This window comes from Mchenga conophoros, linkage group LG11 (genome assembly GCF_057382185.1).
Source record: "Mchenga conophoros isolate Kocher_MC1m ecotype Shallow Benthic linkage group LG11, M_conophoros_male_GT1.1, whole genome shotgun sequence".
NCBI classification, from domain to species: Eukaryota; Metazoa; Chordata; class Actinopteri; order Cichliformes; family Cichlidae; genus Mchenga; species Mchenga conophoros.
In genome coordinates, this window is record NC_140536.1 from 14,949,734 (window position 1) to 14,974,565 (window position 24,832).

The following is a 24,832-nucleotide window of genomic DNA, read 5'->3' on the forward strand; positions in this document are numbered from 1 at the left end:
GAATCTGCTGACACACGAACCTTTTTCCTCTATATAAACTGTTGTATGATGAATAAACCTTTGAGTTGGTTTGGGAAGGCAACCTGAAGCAGTCTGTGTTTCCTTGTTCTCCCAAGCTACTCCCGACGTCGTAACTAACCTGCTGAACGGCATACCTGAGTGTTACTTTGAATAATTTTGAATCTTATAGGGTAAAGACAAAACTCTGCTTATAGGTGCCCACGCCTCGGAGGAAAACCGATCCACGGATGACCCGGGACGGAGATTTCTTTCAGCTGCCATACTTGGATGGCAGGGACATGATGCCAGATGTTAGAATTTGGTGTAGACAACATGAAAGGATGGATTGATCCTTCCTTGTATCAACAGTTCATGGTGCTGTTGGTGGTGTAATGGTGTGGGGGATATTTTCGTGGCAAAGTTTGTGACCCTCAGCACCAACTGCGCATCCTGAGTATTGCTTTTGACTATGTGCATCACTGTAGAGTTTCCATCTTCTGATGGCTGATTCCAGCAGGAGCACCCACCATGTCATAGAGTTCAAATCACCACACACTGTTATTTTTACATGACAAGTTCACTGTGCTCAAATGGCTTCCACAGCCACCACAGCCTAAATCCACCAGACCAGCTTTGGGATGTGGCTGAACTGGAGGTTTGTCTTTATGAATGTGCTGCCACCGGAGCACATTCATACTGTGCTCCGCTACCGGAGCTGGAAAGTGAGTTATTCAGGAGAACTCTCCCCAGCATTAACTGCTCTGCTACTGTACCACCTTAATAAACCATGTTGAGGAAAAACATCTTGTGCTTAAGAGTCTGTGTGAAAGTTACTGCATATATGTTCAGTGCAGACAGATATATAGTGCATATGGTTATATAGGTATACATGTCATCCAAAAGTCCCCCCGCCCCCCCTTTCGTGTCACTCTTCACTATATCTATCAAAAAAGGACCCAATATAATTATTCTTTAAAGAAAATGAATGTGCAGCCACCAAATCTACAGCAGCTGCACGATGCTATCACATCAACATGAACCAAAATAACTGAGGAGTGTTTGCAGCACCTGTTGAAAGTTAAAGTGGGTCCAACACAGTATTAGTGAGGCATAATGGCTAAAGTCTCCTGTTAGTACAAAGTATATAATATGTAGCAGTGGTGTACATTAATGAGTCCAAGAAGAAAAACAAATAAAAATAGTAACAATAACAATAAAAATAAACTTTCTGTCACTTTTGGCAAAAACCAGCAGTCATTTAGTCAAAGTAGAAATTTCTGTCACCATTTGCTGTGTTGTGCTTTGAACCATTTTCTGGCAGTCTAGATTTCAAGCAGACTCCTGATAAAGATCAGACTTGGGGACGTACAGGAAGCAGCACCTTTTTTTTCTCTTTCTGTTCTCATCATTAGCGGACTGCAGAACTTTTGATAGTTAGTTCATTTCTGCACATCTAAAGGGATCACATCAGTAAACGGGGAAAGGGAGCCTTGAAGTGTAATTCCTGACTTGACCTGGTTGGAAGAGCCTTCACTGAGATATCACAATGTCAGGTAATTATCTTTCAACATTAATCCACAATTTAGACTATTTAAAGTGTCATGTTTTACAGAGCTCTTGGAAATTTACTTGGGTTATAAAGTGTAGTGTTCAAAGCTGCACGCATTGTCACAGAGATCTAAAACCAAATACTGTGACTGAAACTATGTCAAAGCTACTTCATGATTTCTAATTTCATCTTTAATCTAGAGATCTTATTTTTACTGTTGTTTTTTTAATAGTAGTTAAAAACAACACAACACTGCCACAATGCCTTAATACAACTTTTACAAGTGCTGTTATCTCCATCCATGTATCTGTTATTTTCAGAATAATAATGGTAATATTGTAAAATCATTGTAATAGTGTTAAAACCTTTCATCACATCCAAAACAATGCTTACATTAAAAATTACAATAACACAGATAAACAAACCCAATAGTTGATCGTAGGTTTATTATGGAATACCATCCTCGTCTAATAATTTTAATCCCAACAAAACCAGTTATCAGATTTGTTACAATAATGGTGCAGGTTTAAATCATAGACTTTGTGAAGAAGATTTTAATCCTATTTTTTAAAAAGAAGCATTTTATGGATTAACGATGTTCCCAAGAGGGAGTACCAATGAGCACCAATAGGTGGCAAAATCACCCCCACTGTCAACTGCCTGGGGGGCCAAACCAGCAGATGTGAATGGATTATTTGTGGTGCTCATAGCAAAGGAAAACCTCCTTTAAAACAGAAACATGTCATCAGCAATAGGTTGGAAATTCAGGCTGCACTTGATAAGGGTTGAAACGGCATTACGAAACCAAACCTAACACTTTGATGCAATGAGCATTCAAAAATAAATCCAGTTAACCTCCAACGGCAGCATGTGTTTACAGCAGTAAAGAAGTCTTTGATATACTGCATCTTATTTGTTGTAGCCTGTGCTGAAATTAATATAAATAATAATGTTAATAACAAATCTTTCTCTCTCTTTCTGCAGGAGAAAACACCACAGCCTATGATTATTCATTTTACTATGAGTTTCCTAACGACACAGACCCTTCTCCTACCTACATGGGTGATGTAAAGGACTTTAACAAAGTGTTTCTCACCACTCTCTACAGTTTGGTTTTCATCATGGGCTTCATAGGTAGGTGTGTCCTCTTGTGTGTATGCTGTGGAGATTATGAGTTTCTACACATTGCACAGACCTCCTTTTCTGGGAATTTCCAACTTGAGAATCTTTACCTATGCATGTAGGTGTGTGTATGTGAGACACAGATGAAATGCAAAAGAGAGAGAATGCTGTTCAACATGTAACAGTGTGACAGGTACACTTATTGTGTCTTTTCTTCCAAAGGTAACGGGCTAGTGGTGTGTGTCCTGGTGAAGCATCGCAATCAGAGCAACCTGACAGACATCTGCCTCTTCAACCTGGCTCTCTCTGACCTCCTCTTCGTCTTCACGCTGCCTTTCTACTCTCACAACGCCATGGTCGGTCAGTGGGCTTTTGGAGACTTCATGTGCCGTTTGATCTCCGGGTCTCACCACATTGGCTTCTTCAGCAGCATCTTCTTCATGGTTGTCATGACGCTGGACCGCTACATGATCATCGTGCACGCTCACAGAGTTGCACGTTATCGCACAAAGAAGGCAGCCATCATTCTGACCGTGCTCGTTTGGATGCTGAGCTTGTTTGTCTCTCTGCCGGATTTTATCTTCATGAAGGCAATAGAACAGGAGTGTGACTATCCCGAGGAGAGCAAAGTCTGGGAGCGTTACAGCCTGTTCACCATAAATGTGCTGGGTCTCATCATTCCCTTGTTGGTGATGGTAGGTTGCTACTCCAGAATCATTCCCACGCTGGTGAGCATGAGGACCGCAAAGAAGCACCGCATCGTCAAGCTGATCATCTGCATAGTGGTTGCATTTTTCTTACTATGGGCTCCATATAACATTTCCCTTTTCCTGGAGTTTCTTCAGAAAAGAGGAATAGTCCACAATAATATAACCTGGTTCAAAAATATAAGGCTGTCAAAAACAGTGACCGAGGCCTTAGCTTACACTCACTGCTGTCTGAATCCCATCATTTATGCTTTTGTGGGAGAGAAGTTTATGAGACGAGCCTTGCAGCTGCTGAAAAAGTTTGTGCCTTTTTATGGAAGATATTTGTCAGACAGCTCATTCAGGAGGAGCTCAGTTATGTCCAGGGGCTCTGAAGTCACCTCTGCTTCTTTTAAACTATAGAAGGTGGAGGGCAGTTGTAATTGTTTTTGTCATGAATGTTTTAGTGTTCAGTTTCAGTGTTTTTCCTGTTAGTTTTGTTTGTTTGTCACTTTGCCACATAGCACCAGTGTTTTTCACCAGTGTCTCTCCTTTAAAGTTTGTCTGTACACCTTTAGATCCTGCTAATGTTGTTATGGCCATAAGATTTCAAAGGTGTTATAAATGATTGTGAAAAGTGGTTTATTCAAATGTATGGCATTCTGAAGTTGGGAATTTGATGTTAAAGAAACTTTCCAGTGTCGATTTTTTTCTCACTTTTTAAATTTATATATAATATACAGTGGTCTGACCTACTTTTACTACTTTTTACTTTTACATTGTAAATAAATTCTTTTCTTTTGCCTCAATAACTTTGACTCCCATTTCAGATGGGTTTTTGTTTTTGCTCTTTTTTTTACTCTGCGTGCATACTGTACTGTTTTCCAGGTATTGATCTTATGCACACTTCTGTTTTGTATGACACTTGTACCTGTACTTGGACTGTTCATGAATCAAGGCTGGCATCCACTTAGTTCTTGTCCTCATTTTGTATCAGAAAATTTTGTATTTTGTATCAGAATTTTCTTAAATCAAAACATTTTACTGCAGATCTTGAATTTACTCAAAATAAAAATCACACTGGGTTCTTAATTGACCCTGTGACATCGGGGATGTACATTGAAGAGCAGCTTGAAGTGGTCACATTCATTCTATATGCTTTTATCTCAAGTTAAGCAAATTTCAGTTCCTACAATATTTAACTGAGAAAATTCTGCATCCAATCATGAAGTGTGAAATGATCAAATTCATTTGTCCCAGATTAATTTATTAGACAAGTAATTGTTCACTATCATGAAAGCTTTGTAGTTACTGATGAGCTTCTATTAACACAGAATCAAATTATTTTCATTTGAATACATTTTCCCTTTCCTATTTAAATCTAATGATCACGCACGAAGGGACAATTGTTGAAAACGTACACCAACAACTTTGTGTGAGAGAAATGAAGTTGCAGGGAAGCACAAGTACACATATTTGCATAAACTTACCTTATACTTTTAGCTTATCCTACCTTATACATTTCACTTCAGCAAGAGAAAGACTTTATTTTTTTATCCCGTGCATTGACACAACACTGCAAGAGATAAAGAGGTAACATAAGGCTCCGCAGGCTAGGCCCACTATGCTACCCAAGCCTGCCCTGGAAAATGAGCAAGAGACACATAGCTGAAACCTTACTGCCTCGGACGTCGCATCTTGTGTTGAGGAACCAGGACACACTGATGAGAAGTGGGCTACTGAAGTATCAAGGCATAAGTGGACAAGCACTGAGAATAGATGTTGGAATGCTACTACACCCAATATATAAAGTAATGGCAAAATATCTGACAGCTATGTGTTTAAATATCCTTAATTGGCAACTGCTATCACAACTAGAGATTGATGAGTTACAACACAAATGATACGGCAAGGGGTGCTAGCATATCAGGTCAGGAGGGAGATATCATCACCCCACCCTCAAAGATTGGCCACCGAGCCCCAAGAACAATTAGTGCATTAAAGGCATTGAATACAAGAGCAGCTTACCTGAGAGACAGGCTCATAGCTAAGGTGGAAACCTGGACACTTCATGGTCGATTACCAAGATTACATTAAGTACACCTGAAAGTCTGCTAAAAGAGATGTGAATGTAGCATTTTGGACAATCCCTACTGCGACCATCACTGAAAACAAGCAGCTGAACGACACAATGGCAACAATGATCCTTGAGATGTTAGCTACAAGATGAACAGCCACATAGAGCAGTGCTCTTTATGAAAAAGAAAGAGATTGGAGGTAAAGATCAAGGCAGCACAGAGGGAGGTTAGCCAATTCTAAGAGTGGCTTATGTGTGTGGCAGAAAGATGCAATAAAGAAAGGGATGTACTAAGAAGTGCAACTAGCTGCCAATAGCTCATGCCCTAGGAGCTCCCAAGCAAGACTCAAAGCATTGGCTAGCTGCTTGAAGAGGTACACCAGAGAGACAGAAGCCAGTAGAGAACCCAGATGTTCTCCACTGAACCATCGAAGATGCAATCCCAGTGGCACTTCACTCCATAAATGTTTGGCAGTGCAAATGAATGAGCTGCTAATGGATGAGAGCTAGCCAGAACGGCTAACGCCTATAATACAGTAACTCGAAAAACTGATGTACTATTAGCTTTCAGTGTAAACTAGACATTCATGAATAAATAACAAAAACATATAGGCTGTGTTCAGAAATCAAAGCTGGAAGGCTGCTGCACCTGTCCCTTTAAACAAGAGGTTTGTAAGTAGCACAGAAGGACCCAACTGGAGTAACTTGTTCTGTACACAACATGACAAGTGACAAACACACTCTTTAGCTTCTGACTTTCTCTCTGAGATGTAACCTTACTTTTAAATGCATACATTTTTCACAGTTCTGTTGCTAATCTTGACAATCTGTCTATTTTGCATTGGCCAATTTGTGAAAAACACACAAAATATTGAGAGGAGGAGGGATTTTGTATTTTTTATGGGTCAGAGTAATTTTTCATGTTGTTTTTGAGTTAAAATCTCAAACATTTTTTTTATTATAGAAATGCACTTATTAACAAGCTGAAGGTAATAGCTTTCTTTGAATCAGTTTTTCATTGTGATGCTAAAACCATGTGTTAGCTAGGTAAAAATGCTTATCAAGAGGTCAGCTTGTGTGACAACCAGGCCCCTGAGAATGAGAAATGGTTTTACAGTTATGTGTTTTTGTTCCTTTGTTGGATAAGCAGCTTGTATTAAGCCGTATAGCAATAGCTGGCCCACGAAGCAGGGCTTCAATGTGTTGTCTGCAAAAACTGATCACTCAAAGATTATATCTCTGACAATCCGGTATGCATATTTGTCATAAATGAGTTGTGTGACTAATGCACAGGTTTGCTAGATAAAGACTAGCAAGCTTAAAAAATAGGCTGCCTTTCCTTATCTGGATGATCTAGCATGCATCAAGATTTTTACACTGACTTGCTCACTGTTGCTCAGGTTATCATGCATAAAAACAATTTGTCTTTTAAAAGATATTTTTGGCCTTTTTGAAATTATATCAATGATACATCAGTACAAAATGTAGTCATGGTGGAGTGTGCCGATTGTTCTCAGTTGTTTTTGTGATTTTTAATAAAGGTTACATTATTAAAGCACTTGTATTTAAATGACGCAGTGTTTATTTCTAAACTTGTTTATGTCTCTATCTGAAAAAAATATAGAATAAAATCAAGCCTTTTTTTTTACATAACCAGGGATAACCACCCCCATACTGTGTGACAAACAGCCCCATGATGGAATTGGTTGTCACAAAGTGTTAGAGTGTGGTAATTACTTTTTGTTACAGTTAATTGCAAACATGATAAGCAGACCCATTTTGAGCCAACCCGAACCTTAAACTTCAACTTCATGAAGGAAATGGTATTTAAGGATGTTTCAACGACGAATTTTAGCAGTACTAAAATGTGGGCAGACCTTCCCAAAGTGTGGGGACAGTAACTGCGTGTGTGTATGTAAGCCTGTAAAAACCGAAGATAGTCAGATTAACAGTATTTTGCCTCTAACTGCTATTCTGCAATTCATCTCATGTAAACAATAACGTGGCGCACAGCGTGACGTGGAAAAAGGCGCATACCTTTGACGTTGTGTGACAAACTCTGTATTCCTCGTCCACACAAAAGGAGTTTTAAAAAATCTCCGTTTTCGGTGATTCGAAACGCCGTTTACGTGTGGACAAAACAGCTGCGTTTTCAAAAATACTCGTGTAGCATAAAAGAGTTAGTAGTTTATTTTATTACTACCTGTAATTTATTGCAGATTACTTGTATTTGCTTATTTGTTTACTAAATGTTTGAGGTGTGAAATAAACCGCAATGGAGCAAAATAGGGGTGTGTGTGGTTGGAGGGTGTGTGCGTGCGCGTGCACGTGCGGGGGGGGGGGGGGGGGGGGCGAACATTTTTTCTTTTAAAACAAAAGGGGCCCTGGCAAAAAAGGTTTGGGAACCACTGGTCTATGCTGCAAGTAAAGGCAGACAGTAGGAGAGAAGCAGACAGACATAAACTGCTAAGAAAACAAGTTGAAGGAGATAATATGTACTGAAAACACAGAAACACGCTCAGTACTCAATACTATAAATGGGCCTTTCTGCATTCCAAGGTTGTCCCTCAGAATTATGTTTTCCCACATAGGTCTAAATGTGTGCATGTGATAATTATAGCTTGATAGCTACAATTAGCTCCACTAGACACTAACAGGATGTCCTGTTTGTGAAGTAATTATCTGAGTTAGTTCACTGGGTTTTCAGTTCTTGTGGTTATTTTTGGTTATATTATGAAATATTTTCATAGTTGCTTGCAGAGATGCCCTTCTTTATATTTTACCAGAGGTGCTATGTTTTTGTTTAACACACCAGTCTCCAATTTAAAAAAAAAAGCACTAACATTACCTCAGAGGACTGGTTACTTTGTGACTTCATGCATTCACCCATCTGTTTTCCAGTTTTTCCATTTTGTTCTGTGGAATTTGGTGGTTTTGACCAAAAGAGGACTTTAGTTCCTCTTCACAAAGAGCTGCACAGCAGATTAGGCTCCAGAAAGACTTTAAATTCAACTTAAAGTTAAAATGTTGGCGATTTTATTTACTGTGCTGTTTTGTGGCGGCACTGACACCGACAGAAGTTTGCAGTGAAGAGGAAGATCTGTGGTCTCTCACAAAGATCGATGGAGAGGGAGAGAGATTATCCTAACCTATCACAAGAGGGTATTCAAACACAACACCCTCTCAAGTGTAAAATATCTGCACATGTCAGCAAAGCTGCAGTTAAAGTCTGTGTGCCGCTCTAGCCATCTCCTCAAACAAAATGGCTTATACTCTCCAAGCTCGAAATTTCTATCCAGCTGCTAAAAAAATACGATAGTTCCAACAAGTTACACTACAGATTTTTGTGTATGCTTTCCTACTATCAACCCGGAGAAGACATTGGAAATAAGACCCCCTTTCTTATTATTTGATGGTGGAATATTTGCTGTAGAGTAAAAATTGTGGGATTGTTTAAAGAATTTCTCTGTATCTCCATTTTACTGGTTGACTAGTTCACTGTAGCCTTATCAATTACTCAACTGGAAGGAATTTGGGAGATTTCTGAAAAAAAATTTAAGCAATACATTTATAAAAACTTGGAGAAAAAAAAGTAGACAGAGTTATTTTAGCCATTTGATTTGCTGGAAGAACAGTGCCTCTATGACACCCAGTCTGAGAGGATATGGGTATTGAGGAATAACAACAAATAATAAAGAATTTAGATGACGGCAGCATATGTTGGGATGATTCAGTGTTTATAAAATCACATTATTAATAAACCCTTTAACGCTTTAAGCAAAGTCCAACAGTCGTTTTCTGAAGCTGTGTCCACATGTCCTGTCTTTCTCTTTAAAGTTGTATTGCTGTTTGGATGTCAAGCTATATCTTTAACAACAGAATCCTGATAAGGATCTCACTTAGGGCACATACACGAAACAACATGTGCACTTCTGTTTCTGTGGTCCTTATTATCGGACTGCAGACATCAAGACGGTTACTTCACCTCTGCATGTCTAGAGGCATCACGTCAGTAAAAGAGGGAAAAGGAAGCTTGAAGTGGAATTCCTGGCTGTACCTGGAAGAACCTTCACTGAGACATCGCCATGGAAGGTGAATATATTTTAACAGCAATTCAGTATTCGGTTGTCTTTGAAAATTGTTTGCAAAAAGATACAAATTCTATGCATTGTCACAATGTCATTAAAGTTCATCTTAAGGCTTTTGTATTTTCCTGTCATTTAATGTCCTATCATTTAACTCATATGAACTAAATAAGTTATAATAATTCAGGTTTAATTAACAGACCAAATCCTATTTTAGTGTAGCAGGGGTATCTTATGGATTGATGACAGTGGGAAATGAAGGGGTGAGAAACTTCCAAAAATATACCTGTGGGAAAATAAACCCTCATTTATCAATTATCTCTGAGGGGCCAAAATGCCAGGTAACGACAGTTCCGTCAATGATTATCAGTGGTTTTCTCAGAAAAGGAAAAATCACCTTAAAAATACACACAAAAGTAACCTTTGATCGGGCGACTACAGCCAGCACTTTCTTCTCCTGTCGCATCCCCAACAGTCAGCAGCAGGTGTATACAGTAGCAGTTGTGTTTGTGTTTCCTAATAAATAGGCTCTAATCCTGATGCATGTGTGTTGTATCGTAATTGTTGACATTTTAAAAGCTTTTCTCTCCCTTTGCAGGAGAGAACATCACAGAATACACCACAATGTATGATTACAGCACTTTTTTTACTGACGATGGAAACTACAATCCTATCAGCTACAGCGACGTAATGGACTTCATCAGAGTGTTTCTGGCCACTCTCTATAGTTTGGTTTTCATCCTGGGCTTCATAGGTAGGTGCGTCCTCTTGTGAGTATATTATGGGTGTTGGATTGTATTTAAATGATGTATGAAAGTGTGTGTATGTAAGAGAAAGAGAGATGATGTTGTTCTACATGTAACAGTGTGACAAGTACACTTATTGTGTCTTTTCCCCCAAAGGTAACGGACTAGTGGTGTGTGTCCTGGTGAAGCATCGCAATCAGAGCAACCTGACAGACATCTGCCTCTTCAACCTGGCTCTCTCTGACCTCCTCTTCGTCTTCACGCTGCCTTTCTACTCTCACTATGCCAGGGTCGGCCAGTGGACTTTTGGAGACTTCATGTGCCGTTTAGTCTCCGGCTCTCACCAGATTGGCTTCTTCAGCAGCATCTTCTACATGGTTGTCATGACGCTGGACCGCTACATGATCATCTTGCACGCTCACAGGGTTGCACGTTATCGTACAAAGAAGGCAGCCATCATTCTGACCGTGCTCGTTTGGATGCTGAGCTTGTTTGTCTCTCTGCCGGATTTTATCTTCACACAGGAAACAGAAGAGTCCCAGAAGTTTGGATGTGACTATCCCGAGGAGAGCAAAATCTGGGCTCATTACAACCTGTTCACCATAAATGTGCTGGGTCTCGTGATTCCTTTGTTGGTGATGGTAGGTTGCTACTCCAGGATCATTCCCACACTGGTGAGCATGAGGACCTCAAAGAAGCACCGCATCGTCAAGCTGATCATCTGCATAGTGGTTGCATTTTTCTTGCTCTGGGCTCCATTTAACATTTCTCGTTTCTTGAAGTTTCTTCAGGAAAAAGGAAAAATCCCACATGATGAAACTTGGGAGAAAAATTTAATGAAATCAATAATAGTGACCCAGGCCTTAGCTTACGCTCACTGCTGCCTGAACCCCATCATATATGCTTTTGTGGGAGAGAAGTTTATGAGACGAGCCTTGCAGCTGCTGAAAAAGTTTGTGCCTGGTTACAGCAGAGATGTGGCAGACAGGAGAAGCACAGTTATGTCCAGATCCACTGAAGTCACCTCCACTTACATCTATGGAGGTCAGTTGTAGCCACAGTACTCTTCACCGGTGTCTTAGCTTCAAGGCCTGTCTGCACACGTTTAGACCATTTGAATGAGTATAACCTCTTAGCACTGCCACCTGCTTTACAGAATTTCAAGTCTTTTCTAAACTCTGTGTAATGCTTTTCCTTCGTCTGCTCAGGCCAAATGAAACTTGCTGTTCACGGCAGCCTGTAACAGTTTGCTTTCTTCTTTTACGTGTTTTTAATGAGCTGTGGAAAAAGTGTTTCATTCAAATGTATCGCATTATGAAGTTAAGGTTTAGAAGCATAATTTCCACATTTCACATCATAATGGAATTTGATATGTTTATGTGGAACAAACTTTCCAGTGTTGCCAGATTTTATGCTCTCACTTTTGTATTTCTGTACATTATACGGTGTGCTGTTTTTCATTCTAAACATATTCTAAAATAAACTTTTTCTGATGTTTGTACAAAACCTGTACTTTCATTTATATATTTCAAGCTAATCTCTTTCTGAATTTCAAATATATGCAATTTCTCTTTCTTTTATTATTTCATGATTTCATGATGTATTTGTAAGTACCCTGCAAATGGAGAGATCAAAGTCTTTCATGTACTTATCTCTCATCTTGTTTCTGTGTAACTGTTTTCTTAGGACAATAAATGATACAGCACATCTTGAACTTGACAGTCATACACTTGGTCATTGAGCATTCTTGTCAGATTCCAAAATTACATTTGAGATATGTACATTTGGTAAGACATGTTAAGTAGTTTCAGATCAATGTATTTATGGTTGCAGCCACCAGTAAACACTAGCATGATTTATTTCAGGCAGGAACTGTGAGTAAGTTCAAGTAAAGTTGTGCAAACTAGGCTCAGTCATTCCTGATAAGCTGAATTTAGTTTTTAGAAATCAGATTATTAAGAGGTATATTTGAAAGGAATAAAAAGGAAACTCCTCATTTGAATATATTTTTCCCCTTTGTCTTTTCCCGCCTCATGTTAACGCATAAAGGGACATTTCTGAGAAAACCACACCAACACCTCTTTGCAGGTTTAACACAATGCGGAGGAAACAGCAAAACCCAGAGTTCACGTTACCAGAAATGAGCTCCGCTGCAGGATTTGACACAAAAAGCAAGCAATGCATATTGGCAGGATGACATGTAAGCTCGGCGCGCAGCACAAGAACATACACATTCAGGAGCAGTGATTTTGGCCAAAAGTGTGGTAAGCGTGTTCAAATTTTTGATTTCTAAACATTTAGTTTCAACTTACTAGACTTACTTCAGCTCGTTCACCTCCTACACCCTTTAACCCACTGTGTAGTTGAGGAATATGCGTGTGTGTATGTGTGTGTGTGTCAGCGCATAAACACTGTCACCCACAGGAAGTGAGGGTCGGCAACGGTAACAAGTCAGGTGGTTGTGCATCTGTTTATAGTGAAAGGAAAAATGTTTGACATGCGGTTTGAATAGATCACATCAATTTGATTATGGTCACGCCGGCAGGAAGTTTTGAGATATCTATGGATGTATAAGCATTCATCTACAGCCATTCATTATATTTAGCCTGTACTTTGAAAACAGAAGTTAACCTTCTGGGTGGTTTTTACACATAAGCCTCTCTTACATGACTCACTAAATGATGATTCTATCAAAAATGTTCTACTTAAAGGGCAGGAAAGTCCAGTCCACTCTATCAATTCCCTGTTTGAACTAATTTTTCCCTTTGAAGAATTTATCATCACTTTAAAATGTTCATTTGATGAGCAAACTGTTCATTCATCATGCTTGTGGGGAATAGTGTGTCTAATAAAGAGAAGAAATAAACAACATACTCCTTTTCTGTTTCTTGAAGACTGGCTTTAAAGACTTCTGATAGCTAAACTATGGAGGAAATTCTTATGTGACTTTCCACAAGAAAAATTAAATCAGGAGCCAAAAGGTGCCATCATAAAGTAAGTAGGCTTTTTTTCTTTTTACACATACATACATATTTATATGTAAAATATTCAGGTGCTTTGGCTTTAAAATAGAATGAGAACAGACTCAAGTTAATGTTTGGTAAGAAATTCAGTAACTACCACAAATGGCTTGTAGACATGTTCTGGCATAATATGGCACAAAAAACATAATCTTATAATGATCATAGATGTAAATGTACCTCTTTAAATTATCTGTGATATCTGTTAGACAGCAGAGTGACTGAAGAGTGCGTGGCACTGGGGAAAGGGAACACAAAAGGCATTTGAGGACAAAAACTGAATAGAGGAAGTTTTATGTCTTTTGGGCATTTCTCTCTATCTGTATTGCCACTTTTTAATCTTCTGATGGGCTGAAGAAAAAGGAGGAAAACACTGGAACACTTCATATGTGTGCATGTATGTCAGAGACTCACCCAAAACAATCCAGAACTGGGTTTGAAACTGAAAACATGATCAGACAGGTCCAGCTGCTTGAGTGGTTTGGCTGGTGCTTTTTAAAGCACTGAGCTGCACCTTTTTTAACACCAGACGAACTACTTTTATTTGATTTCCCAACAAGCTGATTTAACAGATTTGGTATTGTTGGTGCCAATTACATCTATATAGTAACAACGGGCAGCCTCCATATTGTTATTACTTGTGTATTGTTTACATCATTTAAATAACTTGAGATGAATATATTGACAATAGTTCAGGTAATTGTTTTTTTCTTTTTTTCTCTTTATGTAAAAGACCACAGTAGCTTTTAAACGTGATGGTGACATTCTCACCTTTTTGCATGACTGTTGTACTACATTGACCCAATTTCCTTTTCTGTCTCACAGCTGTACCACCATGTCAGATAACGGGACCTTTAACTACTTAGAAATTTATGACTATGATTACAATGATACCTGCAATCCGGATTCAAGTTCGGATTTCATTGGATCCATGGTCTTAACAGTGCTTTGCTATGTGCTGTTTTGTGTTGGTATTCTAGGTATGTATCTTTTTTTTTCCATACCAATTCTATGTAACACAGCATTTACAAACCAGCCCCGATAAGGCTTTTTGAATACACAGACATAGCTTGTACGATAGCCCAAGACTCAACTCTGTATACTGAAGCACAGAACTCATCAATAAAGTTCATGCATGCATCAGACTTTCACATACGTTCTGTTCTAAGATTAATATCTGAATTTATTTCACAGGAAACAGCACAGTCCTGTGGGTCCTCCTGCGACATGTTAAGCTCAGAACTATGACTGATGTATGTCTTCTCAACCTGACTCTGTCAGACCTCTTAGTGGCTGTATCACTGCCCCTCTGGGCCCACAGTTCCCAGAACCTCGGCTTATGCAAAATAAAAACAGGAGTTTATCAGGTAGTTATTTTCTTTCTCACTTTCTTTCTCTAAATGGAAAACCTCATGTGTACCATAATAACACATGGAATGCATATTCATTATTGGAACAACTGAAGCACTTCAACTTTCATGATTGACACGTCGATACCGTGCCTTCTTCAGAGCCAAGGCTGCGGTCCACGAGATTTACAAAACAGATAATCTGGAGTCTGTTGAATTTGAAATGTTGCAACTATGACTGACGAACTGCAACTTCCTCATGGCTTTGCCATGTCGCTGGCGAAGACAAAGAGATGATTATTCTTAGGCTCATCAAAATCAATAGTTTTCGGTTGTATTGAATCATATGTACTACCAAAAAGTAAAGTTTATATATAAACGAAGTAATCCGAATGGGCTCCTTTGTCAAGATGAAAATTTTTTTATGTTACTTTTTTTTTTAAATAAGTGAAAGTTTAACCAGTTTACTCACATTAATTACTTCATATTTTAGTCAAAAGAAATGATTTCTGTTTTCTGAATGCAAAATTCCCAAACAATTACACCTGTGTAGTTGTTCGATTCTCTAAAGCTCAGGTGATGCGTGAAGCAACTGCTGGGTAATGTCAGATTTGTGAAGAACCTCACTGACGCATTTAAAGCCTCATCAAAGGTTTCCTCATCTCATGTCACATCCTGTTCTAATTTTACTTCCTCTCTTCTTCCACCCAACAGTTAGGCTTCTACAGTGGGACCTTGTTCGTGACCTTCATGAGCGTGGACCGCTACCTGGCCATCGTCCATGCCGTGGCAGCCATTCGAGCCCGGACACGTCGCTACGGCATCACAGCCAGCATCATTATTTGGGCGATATCTGTCACTATGGCAACCCCTCGGGTAGTATTTGCCTCCTTGGAGTCTGATGATAACGTCTCAGAGTGCCAGCCCATCTACCCAGAAGACACAGAGCATTTCTGGAAGTTGCAGCGCAACTTCAGTGAGAACACAGTGGGCCTTTTTCTGTGCCTTCCCATCATGATTTTCTGCTATGTGAAAATCCTCATTGTGCTGTCAAAGTCCAGGAACTCTAATAGGAACAAGGCTGTGAAGCTGATTTTCATCATTGTGTGTGTGTTTGTGGTGTGCTGGGTTCCCTATAATGTTGCAGTTTTTTTCGAAACACTGGAGGTGTTTGACATAAACCTGGGACCCAACCCCTGTGTGAGTTCAACAGCCCTCAACACTGCCATGAGCATTGCTGAGATTATCGCGCTGTCCCACTGCTGTGTAAATCCAGTGATCTACGCATTTGTAGGAGAGAAGTTTAGGAAGTCATTGAACAAGGTGATGGCTAAATACTTTGGTTGGAGTTACCCAAGCAGTGGTCCTTACAGCCACAGAGATACCACAGACAAAGAAACCTCCAACACACCTGTAAGATCAGAGTATTAAAAATGGGTTATGTGCTTTGCTGATGGGTGTAACTGTTTCCGCAGCACTGGATTTTTTTTTTTTTATTTGAAACTGAGAGACTACAAAGATCACAAATTGTGTGTGTGTGTGTGTGTGTGTGTGTGTGTGTGTGTGTGTGTGTGTGTGTGTGTGTGTGTGTGTGTGTGTGTGAGCGCACGTGTGTGTGAACGCATGTCTGTGGTTAGTACTTCTGAGTGGTGTAAAACAATTCTCAAAACCAATTTGCAGTTACAAGCATTCAGTTTTGAAACTGCTTAAAACAAAACACATGCATCAAAACATAAATGTCGTGTTTATTCACAGTTTGTAACACAATCTTATTTTTGAAAAAATAAAATTATTGAACAAAAAAAACCCTTTCGTCATTCTTCTTTCCTTTTACAGTAAGAGGAAAAAAGTCTCTGAAGTGTGTTAAAGGGTGTTACCAACAGTGTGTTTTTGCAGGGTAAGATAGACGCATAGCAACCCTTTATGATGGAAGCGGCAAAACCACTTTCACTGCTGTAATTCCTGTCAGAAGGTTATTATTACTTGAAAAGAAGTGTTCAGATCTGAGTTCATGTGTCATCTAACAACAACATGTCTGAGTAACACAAGGCATTGTTGGGGCCTACGAGGTGAATTTAAATGATGCACAACAATATTAAGATCTGGTAAACACACAAGTCACACAGAAGGTTTCCTCTTTAAATTTTAGTCAGAAGTCTACCCCTAACTCAAAGAAAGAAATGCATTTAGCAGACACGATGCTATTCTGAAACCATTGTCTGTACAGGGTGCACTGCTGGCTGTGGCGGTAGTATCACTTCTGTCAGGCAAAAAAAACAAAAAACCCACATGCAAGCCTCCAGCTGTGTGCGCCTGCAGGTCTGGTCAGAGTCACCTTGCATATTTAAAAGTTTGCATATATGGACTTGTGGTTCTATAGCTGCACAGACTGTGGGCTTTTGCACTGCGTGTTTCGAAAACAGTCTCAGGAAACTATTAAACCATACATCTCACATCGGAACCCGCAAGCCCACCCAGTTAACTTGGTTTTGAGGAAGGTTGTACTTTTAAAAAAAAAGCAACACCTTCAATTTTTTTTCATGTGTGTGCAAACCATTTCTCACTTCACACATCTTAATGCAAAGTGGATAACTTGTTTGATTAGACAAGCCATCTCTCTATCCTGCGATCCACAATGAATTCCACCATCAGCACCATGGAAAGGTAAAAATATTTTTCCCACTTTATATGCAGAATGATTCAGGCTAACATGTCAGCAGTATTGCTGCACGCCTTTACAGTTCTGCAAGTGGGAAGAAAACAATGACGCACACTTATTTATCTTCAGCCTGTAACAATTGAAATGTTTTTTTTCTTTAATGGAAAGCATCTATAATCATAACTAAATGGACAAAAGTATAAAGCAAAAAGAGGAAGGTCAGTGTAATGACTGTCATTTCTCATTAAAAGTTCAATTATAATGCTCAAAATGTTTTGGATTTAGCTCATTGATCCATATCTTAGACGCAAGATCTTTATCAGTTCATCTTTTACCTGTTGTGGCGCAGGGCAATCTGAGTGAAGAATAGTGAACTGGGGCACAGTGAGGAATGTGTTATCTATGCATTATTTAATTAATGACAGTAATGCTGCCTTTTTTTCTTTTTTTCTTTTTGTAAGTGATAATAGAGACAAGCACCAAGGTGCATTTTCTGTATCTGTCTATCTGCTGACAGTGACAGGGCATTTTCTCTTTTGCATGTGTTAAATTTAGGTCAGTGGAAGAGGAAATTACATCCTCATCTCATTCGTAACACTTTTGAATATAAAATGCAATATCCTTTGATAATATCCAAGTTATCCAAGTAGTTTTCTACTTTTTTTTTTTGCCTTGTTTTGTTTATTTGTCTTTTTGTGTGTGTTTTTTTAAATTAATGGAACGTGTTAAAAAAACTTATCTTAATTCTTGAAAAACAGTAGTAGCTATCATCAATCGTCAATTAGACTGACGCTAATCACAAAGCATTTTAAATATAGTGCAGCGCACTAACTGCAAAGTCCTCACAATTCAAGACAGTTATTTTTTCAGTCTTAAGTAAATAAACCACTTACAATGGAGATGTCTTCTTCTGTGGCCAGGATTTTTACTTTATAGTCTATACCTTATTTGGCTTCCTTTTTTAATACTTTAATGTTTAAAGTGATCTTGAGTTCCATGAAAGATATCAAATAAAGCTAAGCTATTATTATTATTACTATTATTATTATCAGCATTATAATATTGTGTAAACAAGCTGCCGATACTTACTGCTGAGTGATGTACACAAATCCTATGCCAACTCAGGTTCTGATAGTAATCATGACATAATCAACTTTAGGGGGATATTCTCCTCTAACATTACTTTTCATAGATTTATTTATTTGTAGTATTTTGTTTTTTGCACACAGCTGCTGAAAATGTGTTATAGGCACATCACTGAAGAAGCTACAACAGTCAGTGTGCTGCTGTAACAGATCCTTTATTAGATTAAATTTACCAAAATTTGAATCAAAAGTGGAGAGGTAGAGGGAAGAGATGACAAAACCACTGCTGGGGAAGCCTACCACAGACTGATGCAGTGCACTGATTCTAATCCACCTGTGTGAAATGTAATAAACCAAAAGTGCTATGAAGTTAAAAGGGCATACAAAAGAAATCTGTTGCCACAAACCATAGCAGGAGCAAATGTGGGTCACCCTCCCCTCAATACATGGAATGACCACAAGCATGTAAGTCATCAGCAACTAGAAGCAGTGAGATCTTTAAAAAATGTTGCAAGTATGTAAAACTTATTTATATAGCACTTTATAAAACATGTAACCAGTCACAAAGTTTCATATTATTTCATAATAAAGCAGTTAAAGACTAAAGAGCATTAGATTGATTGGTAAAATAATCCCAAAATTAACAGCAATCAGTTCTCAAATTAGTTCCGATTGCGCACGGAGCAGATTTGACTTGGCTAGCTATAGACGTGTAGTGTTTTTCCCCACTCCTCTGTACAACCTCGCTTCAATTCATTGTGATATTCAGGAATTTGTTCATGCACACCTCTCAAGGGCCAGCCACAGCATTTCAATCAGCCTAACGTCTGGACTTGATCCTCTTCTTTTTCAGCCATTCTTTTGTGTTAGGGATCACTGTCACTGTCATCATTGATCAAACTGGGTCAGGCTTGAGCTGTCAGACAGGTGGCATTTGACATTTGATTCTAGAGTATTTTGGTATACACAAGAGAGCATGGTTGACTTAATGATTGCAAGGTGCACAGATCCTGTGGCTGCAAAAAAACCCTATATCCTCGCCTTTCCTCACCATTGTGTTTGACACTTGGTATGTGGTTTTTGTACTGACATGCTGTGCTTGGTTTTCACTGAACGTAGAGCATGTTTGGCTTCATGGCCAATCATCTCTACTTTGGATATCTTACTTTATCGGATTATTCATGTGATGTTTATTTCCACTTCTGCACCATAATGGGCCTTCTAATTTATCCCATTTCTTTGAACACTTTTGTTACTTATATTTTTGCAGATCCACTCATATACAAAGAAGTTGCCTAATAAATGTAATTCAAAAATATGATCTATATGACGACTTCACGTCAAGAATTGGCCCAATAAAGCCCCTGTGCCCCCCTCAGCTGAATTCTGTGAATATATGTCAACTATAAGTTACACTGATTTATACAGATAAATGAACTTGCAGATAAGCTTGCAAGCTGGGTTTAATTATTAGATTAACAGCAGTATAGAATCATTAACATTTGGTTAACCACAAATACTTCTGCTGCGATCGAGGTAAGCAGCATGCCTGTGAGGCACAGCGTTGAGAGGTAACCCTCATATATATTTGTAACTAAAATCAGGTCACTCATCAGTATGTGTGGTCAGTTTTAAAGCACAACCCTACTCAAAACCTTCAAAACAAACAGAACTGCGTTGAAAATAAATGCGTGCTCACAGTCAGCTCTCCCACTGTGTGTGGCGGTGCGTCTGCTTTCAAACACATGTATTTTCCCACTTTTGTATCTGTGGCTACATTCCTCTATGACATTATCATGCGTGTACGGGTGCATTTATGCAGGGTATGTGTGAGTGCAATCACATTTTGTATTCTAATTCATGTAATAGCAAAGTGAATTGAGCCAAATCCCCCCATCAAAGCTGCTTGCCCATCCAGTTCACATGGCCTGGTGCTGAACCTGTCCCTGTGTGTGCATATACTTACACGCACATTTAATTTGCCCAGATTTAACTCAGTTTAAGATTTAACATTTGAGTTATGTATCAAAATTGCATAGAACATTTACATGCAATTTAATGATTAAACTAATTTACATCCTTTTTTACCATATAAGTAGGGCTGATTTTTTGCTAACGAGTGAAAACTAGAGATTTATTTCACTCCTTTACAGTATAGAGTTAAAATACAGTATCCCCACCCCTGCCACTTTAGGAGGTAGGACGGGATTTCAGTTCTTTGGCTTCTTTCTTTTTCTTTTTTAAAGCAGCTGATCATGGACGAGACCACCGAAACTGACTTTACTTTCAGTTTGAATCTTACTGAATCTTCACTTTTCCAAGGGTAAGATCAGCTATAACAAACATCTATCGGCATTTTCTTCATTTATTGCTCATCGTGAGACTATTTTAAGCTTTTTAATATCATTACTATCCACTCCCCCGTCTTTTTGAATCTTCGCGGTTTTCACCTTCCTTTCATTTTTCCTTCCAGGCGACGCATTCCTAGTTATTGTTTTAGCGTTGGCCTGCGTTTGGACAGTTTGTGTCACTTTCTCATGAACTGCGAGGGATTCAAAATCTTCAAGCACTTCGTCATTTGTCGCCAAATACTTGTGATTTGCTCGCTTGTAAACAATCGCCAGCTGTTTGTTTTCACAGTTGCTGGCCCCCTGCCCTTCCTTCCAACAGAGCAGCAGCAGTCACAGACGGTCTGTCTCGTAGGAAGTTTAAAAAAGAAGCCTGATAAAGCTTACCTCACTGCCACGTGAGCTCGTGCAGTGGTTCTCTTACTTTGCTACAGTTCTTATCTGCACCAAAACAACCGTGCTGCTTCACTAACCGCTTATTTTATTTACAACCGCAGCACTTCATAATAAAATTTGACTTCCTGCTGAGCTGTAAGACTGAAATTCAACTGAACTAAATAAACAGAATGTTATGAATATTCTTTAGATTATATATATATCATAAAATAAATGTTAATTGTACTTACAGATTGAAAAACTGTGGTCACACAGTGTCCGATTGCCTGCGTTTAAGAGTGCCAGGAGGCATTTTAAGATGGTTGCAAAACCTGATGAACGCATTGAGAAACTCTTTGATAGAAGGACTTTGGCTGGCTGACACCATATTATAAATTGATTACATTCAGTTAAATTCATTTTTATTTGTGTACGTCCAAATCTCAGCAAGGTGCCTCAAGGTGTTTTATTTTGTAAGTTAAAGTTTCTATAATAAATACATAACACGATAAATTATCAAATGTAATCTTAGTTTCATCATTGTATATGTTGGTTTTGCACTATACTCTCATTTAGTTAAAATGTTGCTATTAATTAATTATTGTATTCTGTATGCTGTGCAGTGTCACAGCTGTGGTGCTGCTATTCAGATGACTCAGATGAAAGTATCTATCGGTACTATCACACACAAACTTACACGTTCTCAGCGGCTTCACTTTAAATGTATCAGTGCATTTAAAGTGAAGAAAATCTCCTCAGTGCTCCTGTTAATCAACTTTTACCTGAGCAGCTGACCGCTAAACAACTTCTTTATCCCCTGCTTTGATTTAGCTGATCCCAGTATTCTGATAAATACGCTGCTTTATATAAATTGTTTCTGTTTAGACTTCCAACATTTTGAACAGCTTTGGTCAAGGTCAGACATAGTACCAAAACCGCTGATCATGTGAGTGACTGGTTTTGAAAGTTCCTCGTGCCAGTCCTGAAAGTGAAGAAATGCTTTCCGATACTGTTTAAATGAGCTGCCACACAGTTTGAAGCCTGCAGATCATCGCTGAGTTAAACTGTTTATAAATGTGTTGTTTTATATAGATGCATACTTTAATCTGTGATAGACAAAGTTGTTGAAAATAAGTAAGGCATAATGAGTAAATCTAATCATTTGTTTTTGTGCCTCTGTTTCTTTCCAGCTTCAGCACGCCTCCAACTGAAAATAGTCCTGCATATAGTTCTGAATATACTACTGACTATTACTATGACCCCGACATGGATGGATTTGGACCATGTGTATATACGCGACACGGAGCAACTTTTCTTCCTGCCATCTACATCATTTTCTTCCTGCTGGGCGTTCTGGGTAACTCTCTGGTTTTCTGGGTCATTACTTGTGGAGCGCGACTCCGCACCATGACCGACGTGTGCTTGTTAAACTTGGCCATTGCTGACCTCCTTTTGGTGTGTTGCCTGCCCTTCCTAGCCCACCAAGCCTGGGACCAGTGGGTGTTTGGGGATGCTATGTGCAAAATAGTCTTGGGCATTTATCATATCGTCTTTTACTGTGGGATATTTTTTATCACTCTAATGAGCATTGATCGGTACTTGGCTATAGTGCATGCTGTTTGTGCTATGAGAGCACGTACACGCTCCTTTGGAATGATTGCAGCTGCTGTTACATGGGGAGCGGGATTTCTGGCTTCTTTTCCTGACCTGATCTTCCTCCAAGAGCAAAGAAATGTGTCGGGACAGCACACTTGCTATCCTGGATTTCCAGACGTGAGTTCCAGTCTTCATTTTTGGCAGGTCTTCAGCATCGCTAAAATGAACATTGTAGGCCTGCTCATTCCGATCATCATTCTGGGTTTCTGCTACTCACAGATCATCTGGAGGTTACTGAACAGCCAGTCATCCAAGAAACAAGCTATCCGCCTTGTTGTCATAGTGGTAGCTATTTTCTTCTGTTGCTGGATTCCCTACAACATTGCGTCACTTGCCCGAGCACTGGAGCTAAAGCACCAGTTTTTAGATTGTGGGCACAGCAAAGCCGTCAGACTGGCTTTACAAATCACAGAGGCCATTGCTTACTCTCACAGTTGCCTCAACCCCATCCTGTATGTGTTTGTCGGGGAGAAGTTCAGGAGGCACCTGTTGCGGATGATAAACAGATCTCCCTGCAGACTGTGCCAGCTGATCAAGGTCTTCATACCACAGGACAGAATTTCTACATCAGTCTACTCACAAACTACCAGCGTGGATGAGAGGAGCACTGCTATGTAGTGAACTACAGTTGGGGGATGTGCTTCTTTTCATTTTTTCATGTCCAGTAAAAATAGATCACTGTGGCTTATTGTCACTTCTAGAGTGTTAAGGTTTGGCACTTGTGAATGTATGCATGTGACTGTATATTAATATAATGTACCACAGATATGTATTTTTACTCTGTTTTTGTACTTCTATGAGTTATGACCAAAATGTATGCAATTCCATTATAAATCTGATTTTGAATACTTTGGTGTATCTTCACCTGGGACGATGAGTCACAGTTAGACTTGTTGCAGTTTGTTTTGCCGCTGGCTCTTTACTTAGCACGAAACTGTGTCAACTACAACATCTGTCAGCAGCTACGGCAACGTCATCCAGTTTAAGTGGGGAAACGCACCACCATGAAAAGTTACATGTCATAGTAGCCTACATTTTTATCCAAACACGATGACCCCCCTCACAGTTGTACCCGTTGCATCAGTCTGCGCACAGGAAATCGTGTTCAGTGCAACTTTGCAGATTCAGCAGTGTAGGTTGCCTAGCATCATTAGCAGAACATTTGCACTTTACCCAACACAGAGAAAACCACAACCTGAAAGAGGAAGCATGAAACCAAGCTGTTAGTTTAACCTTTGCAGTCTTTGTGCACATCCGAGCCGTTTGTTATCAAGTGACTTCATAGTTCTGCTGGTTTTTCTCGTGATATTAATCAGGATTGCAAGAAAGAAGTCCCTTTTTACAAGAGTTTATCGATGGGCATGCAGACAGTTCCTCTTTCAGCTTCTTTGTTTCAATGCCCGGATGGATGACAAATTACAGGAAAAATCGCAAAAATTCCAGGCTGCATTTTACTGGATCCTCTAAGAGAAGGGGAGCTCTGAATCAATAGAAAGTTGTTCTCATATGAATTGATATCATTATTACTATTATGATATTATTACCCCCACCCCCCTTTTCCAGAAAAACAGTCATAAGGAGTCCCTGAATTGTCTGATAAAGCTTGGTTCTATCTTTTCACCTATAATTCCGCTGATGTTTTTTTTTCCATATTTGCTTCAGTTTCCAGTTTTTTGATAGTTTTTGTAACATAAACATTTCTGGTTTCTGTCAAATGGATCCAGTCATTGGGGCCACAAGAATTCCGATTCGGTTTTTGGGGTAATTTAAATGTTTGATCAGTCTTTGTGTTGTATTTTCTCATTCCTGTTTAAAAAAGGTGTTTGTAATCAGCTGACAATACAGAATAAAGGTGTTATATTTCTATGGTAAGTGCGGCATCCCTGTGACACGAATGAGTGTGTATGGTGAAAAGGTGTGACAGATCCAATCTAACCGCAGTTGCCTCTTTTCACTATTTTTACCTTTTGCTTTAAGTGCTTCCACAAAATAAGGAGTATCTGCACTGACTAACAAACCAACTTTGATATGCATGTTACTGTAGAGTAGAGAGGTGTTATTGTTCCTGTAATAAA

General features: G+C 39.1%; 4 protein-coding genes across 5 annotated transcripts; all 4 read left to right on the plus strand.

The window, feature by feature from the left end:
* The first annotated feature begins 1,523 nt into the window (after window positions 1-1,523).
* Window positions 1,524-4,357, plus strand: LOC146563787 (C-C chemokine receptor type 2-like). The gene is made up of 3 exons (XM_085290314.1): window positions 1,524-1,553; window positions 2,534-2,683; window positions 2,894-4,357. Exons 1-3 carry the CDS (start codon window positions 1,547-1,549, stop codon window positions 3,778-3,780), a joined length of 1,044 nt encoding a protein of 347 aa, XP_085146440.1. The 5' UTR covers window positions 1,524-1,546; the 3' UTR covers window positions 3,781-4,357.
* Window positions 4,358-10,119: 5,762 nt separating this feature from the next.
* LOC146563788 (C-C chemokine receptor type 2-like) lies at window positions 10,120-11,813 on the plus strand. Its single transcript, XM_085290316.1, has 2 exons — window positions 10,120-10,273; window positions 10,422-11,813. The coding sequence occupies exons 1-2, from the start codon at window positions 10,144-10,146 to the stop codon at window positions 11,318-11,320; spliced, it is 1,029 nt and encodes a 342-aa protein (XP_085146442.1). The 5' UTR covers window positions 10,120-10,143; the 3' UTR covers window positions 11,321-11,813.
* Window positions 11,814-12,375: 562 nt separating this feature from the next.
* On the plus strand, window positions 12,376-16,426 carry LOC146563789 (C-C chemokine receptor type 2). The gene is made up of 5 exons (XM_085291088.1): window positions 12,376-12,529; window positions 13,160-13,259; window positions 14,111-14,265; window positions 14,480-14,652; window positions 15,349-16,426. Exons 3-5 carry the CDS (start codon window positions 14,121-14,123, stop codon window positions 16,063-16,065), a joined length of 1,035 nt encoding a protein of 344 aa, XP_085147214.1. The 5' UTR covers window positions 12,376-12,529; window positions 13,160-13,259; window positions 14,111-14,120; the 3' UTR covers window positions 16,066-16,426.
* A 771-nt stretch (window positions 16,427-17,197) lies between these two features.
* Window positions 17,198-24,621, plus strand: ccr8.2 (chemokine (C-C motif) receptor 8.2). 2 transcript variants are annotated; one of them, XM_085291090.1, is made up of 2 exons: window positions 17,198-17,298; window positions 22,292-24,621. In XM_085291090.1, the coding sequence occupies exons 1-2, from the start codon at window positions 17,270-17,272 to the stop codon at window positions 23,373-23,375; spliced, it is 1,113 nt and encodes a 370-aa protein (XP_085147216.1). In that variant the 5' UTR covers window positions 17,198-17,269; the 3' UTR covers window positions 23,376-24,621. The 2 variants fall into 2 exon arrangements, with proteins under 2 accessions (XP_085147216.1, XP_085147215.1); XM_085291089.1 differs by lacking the exon at window positions 17,198-17,298 and adding an exon at window positions 20,522-20,701.
* The last annotated feature ends 211 nt before the right edge of the window (window positions 24,622-24,832 follow it).

What these genes read in the sequence shown, in the direction of transcription:
- LOC146563789 (XM_085291088.1), top strand. Translation starts at nt 14,121, where the DNA reads ATGTCAGATAACGGGACCTTTAACTACTTAGAAATTTATGACTATGAT. An exon ending in GTTTTGTGTTGGTATTCTAG is followed by an intron (nt 14,266 to 14,479) that starts GTATGTATCTTT and finishes TTTATTTCACAG; the next exon opens with GAAACAGCACAGTCCTGTGG. An exon ending in TAAAAACAGGAGTTTATCAG is followed by an intron (nt 14,653 to 15,348) that starts GTAGTTATTTTC and finishes TCCACCCAACAG; the next exon opens with TTAGGCTTCTACAGTGGGAC.
- LOC146563788 (XM_085290316.1), top strand. Translation starts at nt 10,144, where the DNA reads ATGTATGATTACAGCACTTTTTTTACTGACGATGGAAACTACAATCCT. An exon ending in TTTCATCCTGGGCTTCATAG is followed by an intron (nt 10,274 to 10,421) that starts GTAGGTGCGTCC and finishes TTTCCCCCAAAG; the next exon opens with GTAACGGACTAGTGGTGTGT.
- ccr8.2 (XM_085291089.1), top strand. Translation starts at nt 20,634, where the DNA reads ATGGACGAGACCACCGAAACTGACTTTACTTTCAGTTTGAATCTTACT. An exon ending in GAATCTTCACTTTTCCAAGG is followed by an intron (nt 20,702 to 22,291) that starts GTAAGATCAGCT and finishes GTTTCTTTCCAG; the next exon opens with CTTCAGCACGCCTCCAACTG.
- LOC146563787 (XM_085290314.1), top strand. An exon ending in TTTCATCATGGGCTTCATAG is followed by an intron (nt 2,684 to 2,893) that starts GTAGGTGTGTCC and finishes TTTCTTCCAAAG; the next exon opens with GTAACGGGCTAGTGGTGTGT.